Source organism: Toxorhynchites rutilus, chromosome 2 (genome assembly GCF_029784135.1).
Source record: "Toxorhynchites rutilus septentrionalis strain SRP chromosome 2, ASM2978413v1, whole genome shotgun sequence".
Taxonomy (NCBI): Eukaryota; Metazoa; Arthropoda; class Insecta; order Diptera; family Culicidae; genus Toxorhynchites; species Toxorhynchites rutilus.
The window spans coordinates 75,652,202-75,667,495 of NC_073745.1; the positions used below are offsets into that span (position 1 = coordinate 75,652,202).

The following is a 15,294-nucleotide window of genomic DNA, read 5'->3' on the forward strand; positions in this document are numbered from 1 at the left end:
TTGAATGATGTTGTATTTCACACATAATGGCATAAACCAAACTTTAATTTGAAATAAAAGTTTCATCGAAATTCGTATTCTAAGTGTGTTTTATTTCAATTTATTTTCGGAATTTAAAGTTGGTAAACCCTGTATATATCCAAATGGATATATTATTCTGCATTACAGTTTTTCGTCCGAGGAAAATCGGGATCGGGAGAATTTGACTCACTGGTGAGTAGGGTGGACAACTTTATTTCGGATTTAAACAACGTGTTGAGAAATTTCGATTTTTAATTACGTAGCATATGACAAGACCAAGAAGAAGATTTATTTTGTGCTCAACAGATATCCAATTGAGTGCTCAGCCTGTTGGAAAAATGAGTTATCAATTTGATTAAAATGTTAACTCGTTTATTTGTACAGCATCAGTCAATCAATATGTAGCAAGATTTTTTGCTCTCTTTTTTTTATCTTTAAACCATTACTAGGACAGAATCAAAAATAGCAACCCATATAATATCAAAAGAAATATTCAAATCGCTTTCCAGTTCTTCTCGGAATATCAGTTTCACAGGGATTAAATTTGAGTATTTTTGTTTAAACTGTTTTAGTGCTGAAAGGGCAATCATTGATGTTACCAATAGCACATTATTACTCATCCAGACTTTTCAAAAGTCTTCAAAACTCTCCTGAATTAATGATACTTCCAAATTGAAAAAAAAGCACCTAAAAAGCTTGTTTCTGTTTCAGAACAAAAACAATGATTATCAGAATGAGGAGGGCGTGAAAAACTTGTCGGAATCAAAGAGGAATCAGCATCCAACTATAGGAGCAGAAGATCAATCTCCTGTTCCGAGATGACTCTCGGACACAATGTGGATCAAAACCAAATAAGAATCTGCGAGTTTTCTGATTTTGTCTTTTGAGAAGTATGTACGTCAGAACTGCCACGATTTTTTTCTTCTTCTGTTTAAGATTTATATCCATGTTTATGTTCTGATAAAAGTATTTCTGTGATGACACTCACAAAAATAGGTTGATTTATTTATGGCTATCAACCAAACAATAAAGAGAAACAAAAATTATTCCTGTGTACACCAAAAAACTCTTGGTCATAGTATTAAACGATAGTTTTCTACTACATAGCTTCTATTATGTCATAGCTCAAACTTTCCAAAAATTGTTCCCGAAATCTCATAGAACTATGACTATCACGTCTATGTTATAGAGAACTATATCATAAATTTCATGCGCCGTGGGGCAGAACCTTAACTCACAATGAATAAAATTCATCACACTTCCATCACATATTTAGCACAATTGTTTGTTCCAAATCGTACACCAATAACTTGTACCGATTCAATCATACTGTAATTTCGTTACTTGGCTCTCTCGGACTACTATTTGTCCTTGAATTTGAAGATATGGTCGTTCGTACTGATCGTAAATGTCCGATTTGTCAAATGCCATACATAATTGACAGTAACAATCTGAACAAAAATACAACGTGTGTGTTTATGCCTGGATCCCGTTGCAAAGTGTTCCATTCCACCGTTTACCCAGCAGAAGAAGCTAATTTATCAGTTTTTTTCAAAACTATGTTTCCAAATGAGTGTTTGTTCTGGACTTGCAAGTTTCCATTGGAGAACTTTGAGCTCCTGCGCTTTCGTGTTATCGATCCAACACACACAGTGATGGAATAAAAAGTGTTAAAAGAGTTAGAAGTGGTGTCAAAGTTCAGCGCATTTCATATGGGAATCAAAGAATGTATCTTCTAGCGGTGAGAGCTGTTTTCTTCGTTGGAAAACTAAAGGTAGAAGCTTGTTTCACACAGATTCGGTTCGGATTTCCTGTTGTCCGGCGAAAGGTTCTGGGAAATAGCGTTGGAGATGTAATTTTGCTAAGATACTCAAATACCTAAAACTACTCCAATAAGTTCAGTGTTTAAGTATTGCTGTAGACATAGAGCAATAAATATTATATGTTAATACTAAGTGTGAATTTAATAATTATGTTTTTTTCGTAATTTTGTAATCCTACGTAGATAATGTGGTCTAATCTTGGACACTTTCCTAACTTTTTAGAATGGTGTTCGTTTTTGTGGATGTTTTTTGCACGGTTGCTGTATATCAAATCGTAACAGTAGATGAAAAATTAATTCATGTACATTCAAAACGAAAGAGAATATACCATTAACTACGATTGCAAAATTATTTTATTAAAAATTTAATTTTTTTATTTGATTATTGTTTATTGTAACCAAAAATGTTTAATTTTCATTATCTTCTCATATCTGAAAACATCAGAGGTTGTCCGCTTGGACCCAAAATAAAGACTTACAAAATGCGAATGCAATCCGTTACGACTACAGGCAAGGCACAAAAAAGAGCGCCCAAAAAAAGGTTTAGCTGTACTTCGTAATAAAAAAAACGGTTGCCTAATGTCTGTCAGTCATTCCGTCACTTGAGTATGGTTAGTAAAAATAGTCGTTTGATATGCAAAGAATGATACCACAATTCAGATTATTATCGCGCTCGGAGACATAGCCCATTTTCAATTTTATTTAAAAGAGTATATAAACTGCCCAGTTCATGCTTCTTTCCACTTCCTTGACTTCAACGCAATGTCTTGTCAAACTAGTGAAAATGTTCACCACATGGAGTTACGTATGACAAATTTAATTGGCGCTGAATTAACACGAAAAGTATTATTTTTTTGCGATCTGAGCGTTTTATTCGTCTCTGCACTGACATTCCCTTGAATAATTCTATATGCGAAGCGATAGTAGTTAATAAAATAAAAATAACACTTCCATTTATAACCCCTCGGTTCTCGCTTCCGTTCGACACACAATTATTAGCTGGTTCTTTATCACGCTACTAAATTATGTATCGCTATAACTTTTCGCACCACATTATTATTCGCGATATTGGATCGTTTTTGCGCGGATTGACTTTTGCATAAATAGTATCAAAAGCTGCAAAAACAAATAATGCATCCCGCTATGTTTATCTCGCTTCTTCTCTAAACAAGATCTGTGGGACCTTGCCTTCTGGTTTTTTCTCATTCTCGTCTCTAAAGCTATAGACCCCATACCATTTGGGCCCCCCTACTCGGGAGCAATAATAATTAATTAAGACATTAGCATAATTCGATTAAATAGCTGAGCGCTGCGATTTCTGTGCAAAATAAAAAAGCGCGCAAAATTAAATCTGTATTAAATGTCACCTAAAAAGCGATGTCGCACGCTGTGGTGATGTTGCGAATTTGAATCCATAAACCCTGGATGGGTTTTTTTTTATAAAGAAGGCGAGAATGTGCCAATTTTAAGGCGATTTTCGCGGTGATTTTGGCTTTCTGTAACGAGTATGGTTCATAAATTAGCATCAGTTGGCAGCAATTTATTGCACTGCTGCTACCAGCCGCGCTGCTAACTGGATGTCGGCTCCCGTGGAGGGAATGTTTATGCTGAGTTGTCTCTTACTTCTCTTTAGTAGAATCCACGTACCTATATATTTGGCACGCTATTAGGTGGCTCCACAAGAAGCGATCGTTACTCAGTGATTTGATAACAAGGTACAAGTTAAATACAATTTGAGAGGGTTCGTTGAGGGGAGAAGAAAAACCTTAAACACTCACTTGCTATAGTTACTGTTTTGGCTGTTGGGTGCATTGTGGTTGGACCTTCTGACGGAGCTGCTTTCTGGATCCCACACATGCGCTGCAGTAGAGTGTAGCTCTGGAAGCAGAAGGAAAATAATGAAATCAACATGAAAGTGAAGGTTCGTTTGGTAACGATAATTCGACAGAAAAAAGAGAACAAGCAAATCGATCCTGATCGGGGCAGAGATAGAGGATTGAACATCTTTTAATGAGGATCGATTTCGTGCGGAGCCCCAAAAGCAGTTCTTGGACAAAAAACATTGAAAGAATAAGATGTTCTTGTTGTGAAGAATCAATATCAATTTAGTCGATTGTACTAATCCTCTAAACACGACACAGTCGAATACTTTATCGTCTAAGACAGTTTGAAGCGGGTACTGAAGTAAAAACCTGGAACGGGATTTTTACCCATGTAAAATTCATATTTCGAGTTCGAAAATGATTTCGTGTTGCCGTTTTTGATTGCTAAACCAAATGTCACAGCTCAAATCTCAAATATTATATCATTCTTCAGATTATTAAAAATATGATTAGCTTGTTCAAATTTATAGACCTAGATGACCGAAAGTTCATCTAATAATCAGACATGCATATTGATGAACCAGCATCAGCTAGTTAAACAATATATTCTAGAAACGTGAAATGCTATTTATTATGCAAATCTTCCACTAGTGGTCTCGAAAATTGTTGTTCTTCGTAATTCGCAATCAAATCTGTGTCAGTATAAAAAAATTGTATGGGATTATATTCTCTAGGAATCGAATACAATAAAAATGCTTTCAGACTGAGTGATGATATAAACTGGCTGGCGAAGGAGTCGATTGCAGCGGTCTTTTCCTTTTTCGATGATATTTATACCGTTGAATAAATGTCCTGTGCAAAGTTACGGCACATACTGATTCAAAACTATACTATGTATTTCAATAGATTTTTTTGGTTATCATTTCTTTCCTTTAAATGTTGTATAATTTCTGAATCATTTTCGATAGCTACTTGCCAGTTGGAGTTATCAAATGTTTCAGGAGAACTTTTCGCACAATTAGGTGAAACAATTTTTGTCTGTTCTGTTTGGTAGTTTCAAACGATCCTCATTGTAAAATGGCACACCTGAAATCAGAAAAATCACTAATTGAATGGCATTCTAGTTGATTTTTTAGTTTCAGTATGACATGACGCAGGTCAATGAATTCGTATGCAGCGGCCGTATTCGCCGACCGTTGTTATAATACGTGTTTGAAAAGGGCAATTTTGTTTGGTTGTTGGGTATTGTTTGTAACTCCACCAGTGTTTATCGAGTGATGATGACAGAAGTATGGTAAACAATTGTTGGGTGGTGCGTATCAGATAGAAGATGCCGAAGTGGAATGAGATATGATGAAAACCGCCCTCTGTGACCCTAGACGAAATGCTTCCTGTATTATGTATGGATGCAATAAAGAAAAACAAAATAATTACCAATACCGAACACAATTATCAATTTTTCTCATTAGTACAAACATGTTACTTTAAAATAGAGAAAACATATTTGAAATGGAAAAGGTAATTTTGTTTTATAATCTTCACTTTCTGAGTGTTTATTCAACCCAATGCGAATTTTAGTGGACTGACAACACCTAATACTATATGTAGAGCATATGGGAAATCACTTTTTCGAATATTTCTTCATTTTTCCAATTTTTTCTCGTCGCATGAACTTTCCTTGGGTGAAAATGAACACAACAAAACAGACAGCTCAAAACGAACGACTCGTTCTCGAGCGGGAACACACCTTGGGTTTTATTTATGAAAATTGAAAAAAAATCATATATCAATTCATTTTTCACACAACTGCTACCATATACAATTTTACAATTACACTTGTGCTAAATTTTTCACAATACACGATCGGTCATTGCTATGAAATTTCACGAAGAAACCAACATTTAAGCTTCAATTTTAAATTTTATTTGCTAGAATTATTCGTATCACTCACCCTACTTGCAATATAAAAATGCCCCCCACTTGTATTTATTTGCAATGCCGATTTCCCTCGGGCACCTTGGTTTTGATGTCTCTGTTAGGGAACACATTACGGTAGGAACAAAAGTTCCTCCTACTTTCATATATTTGTAATGTCGATTTCCCCCAGACAGCTTGGTTTTGATGTCTCTGTTAGGGAACCGCCGCATGTGTCGTCAATTTCGACCAATTAGAAGTGGATATTCCCGTTAGGATAGGGGTTGAGATTTTTCAAATGTTCGATAGTTAGTTTCATGACATATATTATTTTATTCAATATGAAAAATTGTTACGGAGGGCCGAAATCGATTGACGAAAAAATTTCATCAATCCATCATGAAACGACTGAGCATAAGCGTTTGAAATTGGTCAATTTTCAACGCTGTGCTCGATTTTAGATTTTCAATTTGTAAAAAAAATTTCATATTTGTATTGTATATATGTTTCCGAATGATGTAATCCTACGTCAAACGTGATTGTATGAAGCAAGAACTCATGAAATTAAGTCCTGCTCAGACATTATCTGCTATCATATAATCGGGCTCTTCTTGTTTATCAGTAACATCTGTTACGTAAGTTGTTCTAAATCCTTACGGTTCCATTCTGATAAATTTGGTCAAGATTATTTTCAATGTAAGTCTCAAACACATCTCCGCCGATGACGGATACTGACGGTTTGCCGCAGCGGAAGGAAAATTGATTGTGTTTTTTCGCGTATGCATAATGCTGTTGAAATATTCAAACTGTGCTATGGGCATGAATGGACACGACAGCTCCAGATCATTCAGCTGATTGTAGACCTGTATAGCTTTCTTTTAATTTATTCTCCGTCAATGTGAATTCGTGTCTCCAAATATTTTTATATTATAATGTTAGGTTTGAAATGTCAAAAAATTATCAAAAATAAGCTAAGCTAGGGACATGACTACTTGCTTGAAGTAATTAAATAACGTCAAGTAAAATGTTTCATGTGAATTTTAGCTATTTAAAACTGCCTTTGTTTCTTAAAAAAGATTGTAGTCTCCAACTGTCGACACTGTAAATTTGTCAACGCGGATAATGACGCAAATGGTGATTTATGACCAGTTTATGTGCCATCTTCCATCTTCAACTAATCCTAATTTTGTTTAAAGTAGAGATAGCGGTATAGTGTATTCGACAAACTATTAAATCTTATTAAAATGTGAACTTTTGTCGAAGACGTCAACTTTCTGTCTGTTATAGTTTTTGGAATATAAGTCATTTTTGTATAAAGACTCCTGAAAAAACTAATGTTTTGCTCGTAACATTTTTGTGTGTAAAATTTCACGTTTGACATGTTTCCAAATAGAGAAAAGTTAGCAGAGCATGTAAATTACGATAATTTATGCATAAAAATGTTACGAATTGAATATTAATAGTATTTTTTCAAAGAAAAACATGAAAAAGTTGTTCTAAAAACTTTTTCCATGTAAATGTGCCCATCGTCCGATGTATGGAAAACTTGTCGGAAATTCTAAGGGCTTTTTTTTCAGAATTTAAAAAGCATGTTTTCGAGAAAAATGTTTTTTCCAAAAAATTCTTTGATAATTTTTAATGAAAACCTAAGTAGATTCCTACATTTCCTTCTCTGACCATCTTTTTGTAGATGTTATAGTTTTTATTCGGATTTTTCGAAAAAAAATTGTAAAACCTCAAAATTTAAAAAAAAAAACCTACAAAAAAATATCAGACCTACAACATTTTTGTTGTGAGCATTCAAGTCTGGACAGCGCAAGCAATCAGTCGTTTACTTTCGCGTTCCCGTAATCGTGATCGAGTGCTGTAAGCTGTTATTAACCTTACTCGCCCTGGTGTTTTTATTATCACGCGTTTACCGTGGTCTTGTGGACATTGTGTTCAACCTCGCAATCAGCGAGTGGAGAAGCCGCAACAAGGCCTGCCAAAGTGGCTGGCTTTCATTTCTCGCCAATTCATCGCCATCGCAAATTGGAGTCGGACACGGTGGTCAATCGCACGCACACAATATCAGTGTGGAAGAACGCGCTTAGTGGTGTGATACACCATTTCATTTGTGCCGAGCGCCCAACACGCGATCAGCCGATCGCTAAGTTAAATTGTACTGGTGCATCTCGTGTGAATCGCTGTGAGTGAGAACGTGAGAACGAGCACCGGACTGAAAAGTGCACAATCGCAGCGGCGTCTGCAATCATCCGATCGAGCAGCAGCCGTTACCGCAATCATCGCACTGGTGTGCGTTAGCAAGTAGTTTTATTATTTTTTGTTTTTCTTTGTTTTTTTTATTAGGTTATAGGAATCATTCAAACTATTGCAATTATCAGCCACATAAATGATTGATGAAGGTGGGGGGTCTTTTAATATGGAGATCTCCTTCGATGACTCCCTTTCCGTTGCACAAAAAGGTGCCGGAAAATCGCTTAAGCGCGTTCCGTGTGATACAGAAGAGTCGTCGATTAAAAAGCCCCCCTCTAAGAAATCCACAAACCTCGCCACTCATCCCCCGAACCCCCCCGTTTTAACTCAACCATCGACCTCGCATTCCTCATCTGTTGCTCCTGATCCCTCTCAACCATCCACCTCATCTCCCCCCTCTACCGTCCCCGTTCCCGCCCAAACCTCGTCCTCGTCTTCTTCTTCTGTTTTGTCCTCTCCCCGTGTCAAGGTTTATCCAGAGGATGCACCTGGAACTGGTCCATGGGTTGTTTTCTTCCGGCCCAAACCCAACGGGAAATCGCTGAATGTCATTCAGATTATGAAAGATCTGACAAAAAATTATTCCTCCGTGGTCGAAATGAGAAAGGTTAGACCGAACAAACTGCGTGTTGTCGTGGCTGATCGGAAGCAAGCTAACGAGATTGTTGTCGACAATAGATTCATCCTAGAATATCGCGCCTATGTGCCCTGCCATAACGTAGAAATTTCGGGGGTGATTACAGAAACGGGTCTGACGAGCGAATTTATAAAAAAGGGAGATGGCAGATTTAAAAAGCTTCCTCGGTCGATAGTTAAAATTTTGGACTGCCAACAGTTAGGAAAAGTGTCCCAGGAAGAGGGAAAAACAAAATTCACGCCGTCCGACTCGTTTCGAGTAACTTTTGCTGGTTCCGCTCTCCCTGACTACGTTATGGTAGACAAATTGAGGCTACCACTGCGACTCTTCGTGCCAAAGCCCATGACTTGCAACAAATGCAAGTCAGTTGGTCACACAGCAGATTATTGTGCCAACAAGGAGCGCTGTGCCACTTGCGGAGAGCAACATGTGGGGAAATCCTGCAGTGCGACTGAGCATAAGTGTCCATATTGCGGAGGATCCCCACACGTGCTCTCAGCTTGTGAAACTTACAAGAGTCGCTGGGAGAAGCAGAAGCGCTCTTTAAAGGAACGCTCGAAACGTACTTTTGCGGAAATTTTAAAGGGCGCTTCTCTACTGGCTCAACAACAACAACCAATCTCAACACACAATACCTTTTCCGCGTTGCCAGTTGATGAAATGGAAGCGGACACAGCTAGCGAGGGCACACCGTTTATTTTCAAAGGGAATCCCCGGCGCAAAAATGTGACCACTCCCAAAGTTCAAGAACAAGTCCCCACGGTTATATCCTCTGTTAGCTTGCCTAAAAAATCGAGTGCAGCGGACAAGCAAAATCAGGTTCCTCCTGGCTTCCGTGGTAATAGTTCACCTTCGAACAACCCAGCACTCGAGGGGACATCAAAAACCCCAACTGTCCCTATTTTTCCGTCCAGTTCAACTTCCCAATCGGGATTTATAAAGTTGTCTGACCTTTTGGATCAAATCTTCAAGTGTTTTAATGTTTCCGACTCCATCAGAACCATTGTCATCTCAATGCTTCCAGTATTAAAGACAATTTTGCAACAATTGATGCAAACATGGCCCCTCCTTGCAATGATTATCTCTCTTGATGTCTAATTCAAATAGAGAGGTCGGAGATATCACTGTTTTACAGTGGAATTGTCGTAGTCTTATCCCTAAATTGGATACATTCAAATTTTTAATTCATAACTTCAATTGTGATGTTTTTGCTCTGTCCGAAACGTGGCTTTCTTCGCGAGATGATATCTCTTTCCACGATTTTAATATTATACGCTTGGACCGTGATGATAGATACGGAGGGGTGCTTTTGGGGATCAATAAGTGCCACTCATTTTTTAGAATTGACCTTCCAACTATTGGAGGGATCGAAGCTGTTGCTTGTCATGCAAACATCAGAGGCAAAGACCTCTGTATTGTCAGCTTGTATTGGCCTCCGAGAGCTGCGGTTAGCCGCAAACAACTTGATGACATGTGCTCACTCCTTCCTGAGCCACGATTGATCTTGGGAGACTTCAACTCTCACGGAACTGCCTGGGGGGAACAGTACGACGACAATCGTTCATTGTTGATATATGACCTTTGTAACAGCTTCAATATGACCATTTTGAACACTGGGGAAACAACACGTGTACCTAAACCTCCTGCTAACCCTAGTGCTCTTGACCTCTCGCTTTGCTCGAATTCACTATCGTTAGATTGCAAGTGGAATGTAATCCAGGATCCCAACGGTAGTGATCACTTGCCAATCAAAATTTCCATCACCATTGGGTCGAATTCTTCTGAATCTATAAACATGGCATATGACCTCACAAGACACATTGACTGGAAAAAATATGCGGACGCGATTGCTCTAGCCATCAATTCCAGAGATGGTTTACCTCCATTGGAGGAGTATAACTTCCTTTCTCGTTTGATATATGACAGCGCGGTTCGCGCTCAAACGAAACCCATCCCAGGTTCCACCATTCGCCGAAGGCCTCCCAATCCATGGTGGGATAGCCAATGTTCCAAGCTTTATGTAGAAAAATCGAATGCATTTAAAGCTTTTCGGAAACGTGGAACCCCTGAAAATTTTCAAATGTATTTAGCCCTTGAGAATCAGCTCAAAAATTTGATCAAAGGGAAAAAACGTGCTTATTGGCGAAATTTCGTGGGAGGTTTATCACGAGAAACGTCAATGAAAAAATTATGGAAAGTGGCTCGAAACATGCGAAATCGCTCATCAACGAATGAAAGCGAAGAATATTCACATCGATGGATTTTTAATTTTGCACGGAAGGTTTGTCCTGATTCCGCTCCTGTGCAAAAAATTGTTCGAGACATACCACAAGATAGGTGCGATCTTGATTCCGAGTTTTCGATGGTAGAATTCTCTCTTGCTCTCCTTTCTTGTAACAATTCGGCTCCAGGATCGGATAGAATTAAGTTCAACTTGTTGAAAAACCTCCCTGGTGTGGCGAAACATCGCTTGTTGAATTTATTCAATCGGTGTCTGGAACATAATATTGTTCCAGATGATTGGAGACAAGTACGAGTTATAGCTATTCAAAAACCCGGAAAACCCGCGTCCGACTTCAATTCGTACCGCCCAATAGCAATGCTGTCTTGTATACGGAAATTGTTGGAGAAAATGATCTTGTTTCGCCTTGATCGATGGGTTGAAACGAATGGCCTACTCTCAGATACACAATATGGGTTCCGCAGGGGCAAGGGGACGAATGATTGTCTTGCGTTGCTTTCTTCAGAAATTCAAATGGCTTACGCCGAAAAAAAACAAATGGCTTCAGTATTCTTGGACATAAAGGGGGCGTTTGATTCAGTTTCAATAGAGGTCCTGTCAGACAAATTACACTCTCGGGGTCTGCCGCCTCTATTGAATAATATGTTATATAACTTGCTTTGTGAGAAACATTTGAATTTTTCTCATGGAGATTCGGCAGTGAGTCGGATCTCTTACATGGGCCTCCCTCAGGGCTCATGTTTAAGCCCCCTTTTGTACAACTTCTATGTAAGCGACATCGACAATTGCCTTACACAAAATTGCAACCTAAGACAACTTGCAGATGATGGAGTGGTGTCTGTCGTAGGATCAAACGAATCCGACCTGCAAGGACCCTTACAAGCTACTTTGAACAATTTTTCAACCTGGGCCATTGGGCTAGGGATCGAATTCTCCACGGAGAAAACAGAGATGGTGGTTTTTTCTAGGAAGCATAGACCAGCAAAACCAAAGCTTCAACTTTTGGGTAAACCGATCACTCATGCTATGTCATTCAAGTATCTTGGGGTCTGGTTCGACTCCAAATGTACTTGGGGGGCCCATATTAGGTATCTGAGTAAAAAATGTCAACAAAGAATAAACTTTCTCCGTACAATTACCGGCACCTGGTGGGGAGCCCATCCTGAAGATCTTATAATGTTGTATCGAACAACCATTCTCTCAGTGATGGAGTATGGCAGTTTCTGTTTTCAATCAGCTGCCAAAACACACCTCATTAAACTCGAGCGAATTCAGTATCTTTGTCTCCGTATCGCGTTGGGATGTATGCCCTCAACGCATACCATGAGTCTCGAGGTTTTGGCAGGCCTACTCCCACTAAAAGATCGCTTCAATTTATTATCTCTTCGGTTCCTCATCCGGTGTAAGGTTATGAACCCATTGGTGATCGGAAATTTTGAGCAGCTTATCGAGCTAAATTTTCATTCTGGATTCATGAGCTCATATCATGAATTCATCACCATGCAGGTTGATCCTTCTTCGTATATTCCCAACCGTGTTTGTTTTTCTGACTACATCAATTCCTCTGTACATTTTGATCTGTTCATGAAGGAGAAAATCCATGAAATTCCAGATTATCTTCGATCGAGGATCGCTCCTACGATCTTCAAAGCAAAGTATGGGCGTGTCAATTGTGATAATATGTACTTTACTGATGGGTCCTCTATGAATGAGTCCATAGGATTTGGAGTGTTCAACGTATTTTTTAGCACCTCACACAGTCTTCAGTATCCTTGCTCAGTATATATTGCTGAATTGGCAGCAATACACTGGGCGCTGGACAGCGTCGCCTCACGACCTGTTGAACACTATTACATTGTAACGGATAGTCTTAGCTCTGTCGAAGCTATCCGTTCAGTGAGGCCGGAAAAGCACTCGCCGTACTTCCTTGAGAGAATACGAGAAATTTTGAGTGCTTTATCCAGACGCTGTTATGTCATTACTTTTGTCTGGGTCCCTTCACATTGCTCCATTTCGGGTAATGAGAGGGCTGACTCATTAGCAAAGGTAGGTGCAATTGAAGGCGATATTTATCAGCGTCAAATCGCCTTCAATGAATTTTATTCTTTAGTTCGTAAAAATACCATCGATAACTGGCAACGCAAGTGGAACGAAGATGAATTGGGCCGGTGGTTCCACTCGATTATCCCTAAGGTTAGCCTCAAACCATGGTTCAAAAGTCTGGACTTGAGTCGGGACTTTATTCGGACCTTCTCCCGACTCATGTCCAATCACTGTTCTTTAGATGCGCTGCTTTTTCGTTTCAAGCTTGCCGACAGCAATCTCTGCGTTTGTGGCCATGGTTACCACGACATCGAACACGTTGTTTGGTCGTGCGAGCTATATTTTGTCGCCAGATCGAATTTAGAAAACTCCCTTCGGGCTCGAGGAAGGCAGCCCAATGTGCCGGTGAGAGATGTGTTGGCTCGGTTAGACCTTGATTACATGTCCCAAATATATGTTTTCCTTAAAGATATCGATCTTCGAGTGTGATTGTTCTTACATCCTTTCCCCCCCATTTTCTCCTCCTTTTCGTCCTTCGCGAGCTATCGGTTCCCTAACATTAGAATAAGTTAAATTGTTAATACATATTAGATGTGAGGATAGTTTAAGAATTCAGTGTGATGTGTGAGTATGAATGTGAAAGTGAGTGTGAGTGTGAGTGTGAACATGGTTACAATCTCCTTACATCCCATCCTTTTCCTAAAGAAAATGTGTCACCCTTCTAAACTCGAGTCAACCGCGAGTAATCGGTTTCCTATTTCATTAACCGTAGAATTAAGAAAACATGTTAATAGTAAAAGTATAGTTGAGAGTTTGGCTTCTTTAAACCTATGTAACTGAGCCTGTACAAATAAACGAATTATAAAAAAAAAAAAAAAAAAAAAAACATTTTTGTGAAAAAATGGAATGTAGGAAATTATTTTGGTTTTCATTAGAAATTATCAAAAAATTTCATTTTTTCATTTCATTTTTTTCGAAAATATATGCTTTCAAAATTCTGAAAGAAATAGATATAAATAGCCCTTAGAATTTCCAACAAATTTTGCGTACACCGGACGATGGGCACATTTACAGGGAAACAGTTTTGGTTGTTGGAAATTGTAAGGGCTATTCATATATATATATATATATATATATATATATATATATATATATATATATATATATATATATATATATATATATATACATATATATATATATATATATATATATATATATATATATATATATATATATATATATATACATATATATATATATATATATATATATATATATATATATATATATATATATATATATATATATATATATATATATATATATATATGTATATATATATATATATATATATATATATATATATATTTGGGAATTAAAAAAAATACGTTTTTGAGAAAAAATAATTTTAATTGCTAAATTAACTATTTTGTCAGCGAAATTATTTTCCGAATTTTCTTCGGGAATTTTTTGTGTTTTTGTTCCTACATTTCATCCTTTGACAAGAATTTTGTAAGTATCATAGTTTTTAAGTTATTAATTTTTGTAAAAAATTGAGAAAAAATGGCTTTTTCCAAAAAGTAGTCTAATTGTTTTTCGAATATTTCAAGTATGTAAATGACCCATGTCTTTACACCCACAACGTTTCACTACTATCTGAGATGGTGCTGCCAACTCCTAAGACGAGTTGGCATGAAATTCGTCAATAGAACCTGAAGTTGTTTTATTAAAAGCTGGGAACAAACAATATGTTTTTTTTGTGTTTTTCCGGAAGATTAGGCAAAGAAACATCGTTTTATGAAAGAAAGTGAAAATTGTCTAAAAGTAATATGGGACAACTATGCGTAGAATGGCAGCACAGCACACAAAAATCGCACAAAAAAGTTGAAAAGTTGTGTCCGAAAGATGCATACTGTCATGTTGACGTAGGATTACGTTACGATATTTATGACATGCTGATTTTGAATAGGGGAAGGTAGTTCTAATTCGACCTGTAATCCTGAGCCACGCTCAGCCTCGTCCTACACCCAAAATTAATTTTTAGCACATGTTTTGACATCCTAATTTATAACATTAAAAAAGCTTAATAACTTATAACATAAAATGTGCTACCCTCCCATACTGGTACAGCATTTGTGTAATATACCGTTCTGAATCATATTTCGGACAACATCATATTTCGGACACTTTGTTCTAATATTAGGCTGTCAAAAAAGTCCTGCGGTTTTTCCGCGAGGTGTCGTTGTAAGCGCGTAGTTCTAGTTGTATTCATTGTATCGAGTCATACTATAGCTTGTTGGAAAGGTATTTTTGCGCGCTATAATATAGTCCTTGACAGTGTTTTTTTTTGGTTAAGTCCTTCGTGAGTTATAGTGTCGCAAATATGGAGCAAAATAAAGAGAAAATCCGACATATTTTACAGTACTACTATGACAAAGGCAAAAATGCATCTCAAGCTGCCAATAAAATTTGTGCAGTTTATGGACCCGATACAGTTTCCATTTCCACCGCACAACGATGGTTTCAACGTTTT

At 37.7% G+C, this 15,294-nt stretch overlaps 1 protein-coding gene across 7 annotated transcripts in view; it reads right to left on the reverse strand.

Moving 5' to 3' along the window:
• The window catches only part of LOC129767552 (uncharacterized), a 115,541-nt gene that overhangs the window by 28,954 nt on the left and 71,293 nt on the right, over positions 1-15,294 (reverse strand). For all 7 annotated transcript variants that reach the window (XM_055768569.1, XM_055768565.1, XM_055768568.1 and 4 more), the window contains exon 3: positions 3,622-3,721. In XM_055768569.1, the coding sequence (XP_055624544.1) occupies positions 3,622-3,721 (100 nt within the window). The remainder of the gene's footprint in view (positions 1-3,621; positions 3,722-15,294) is intronic.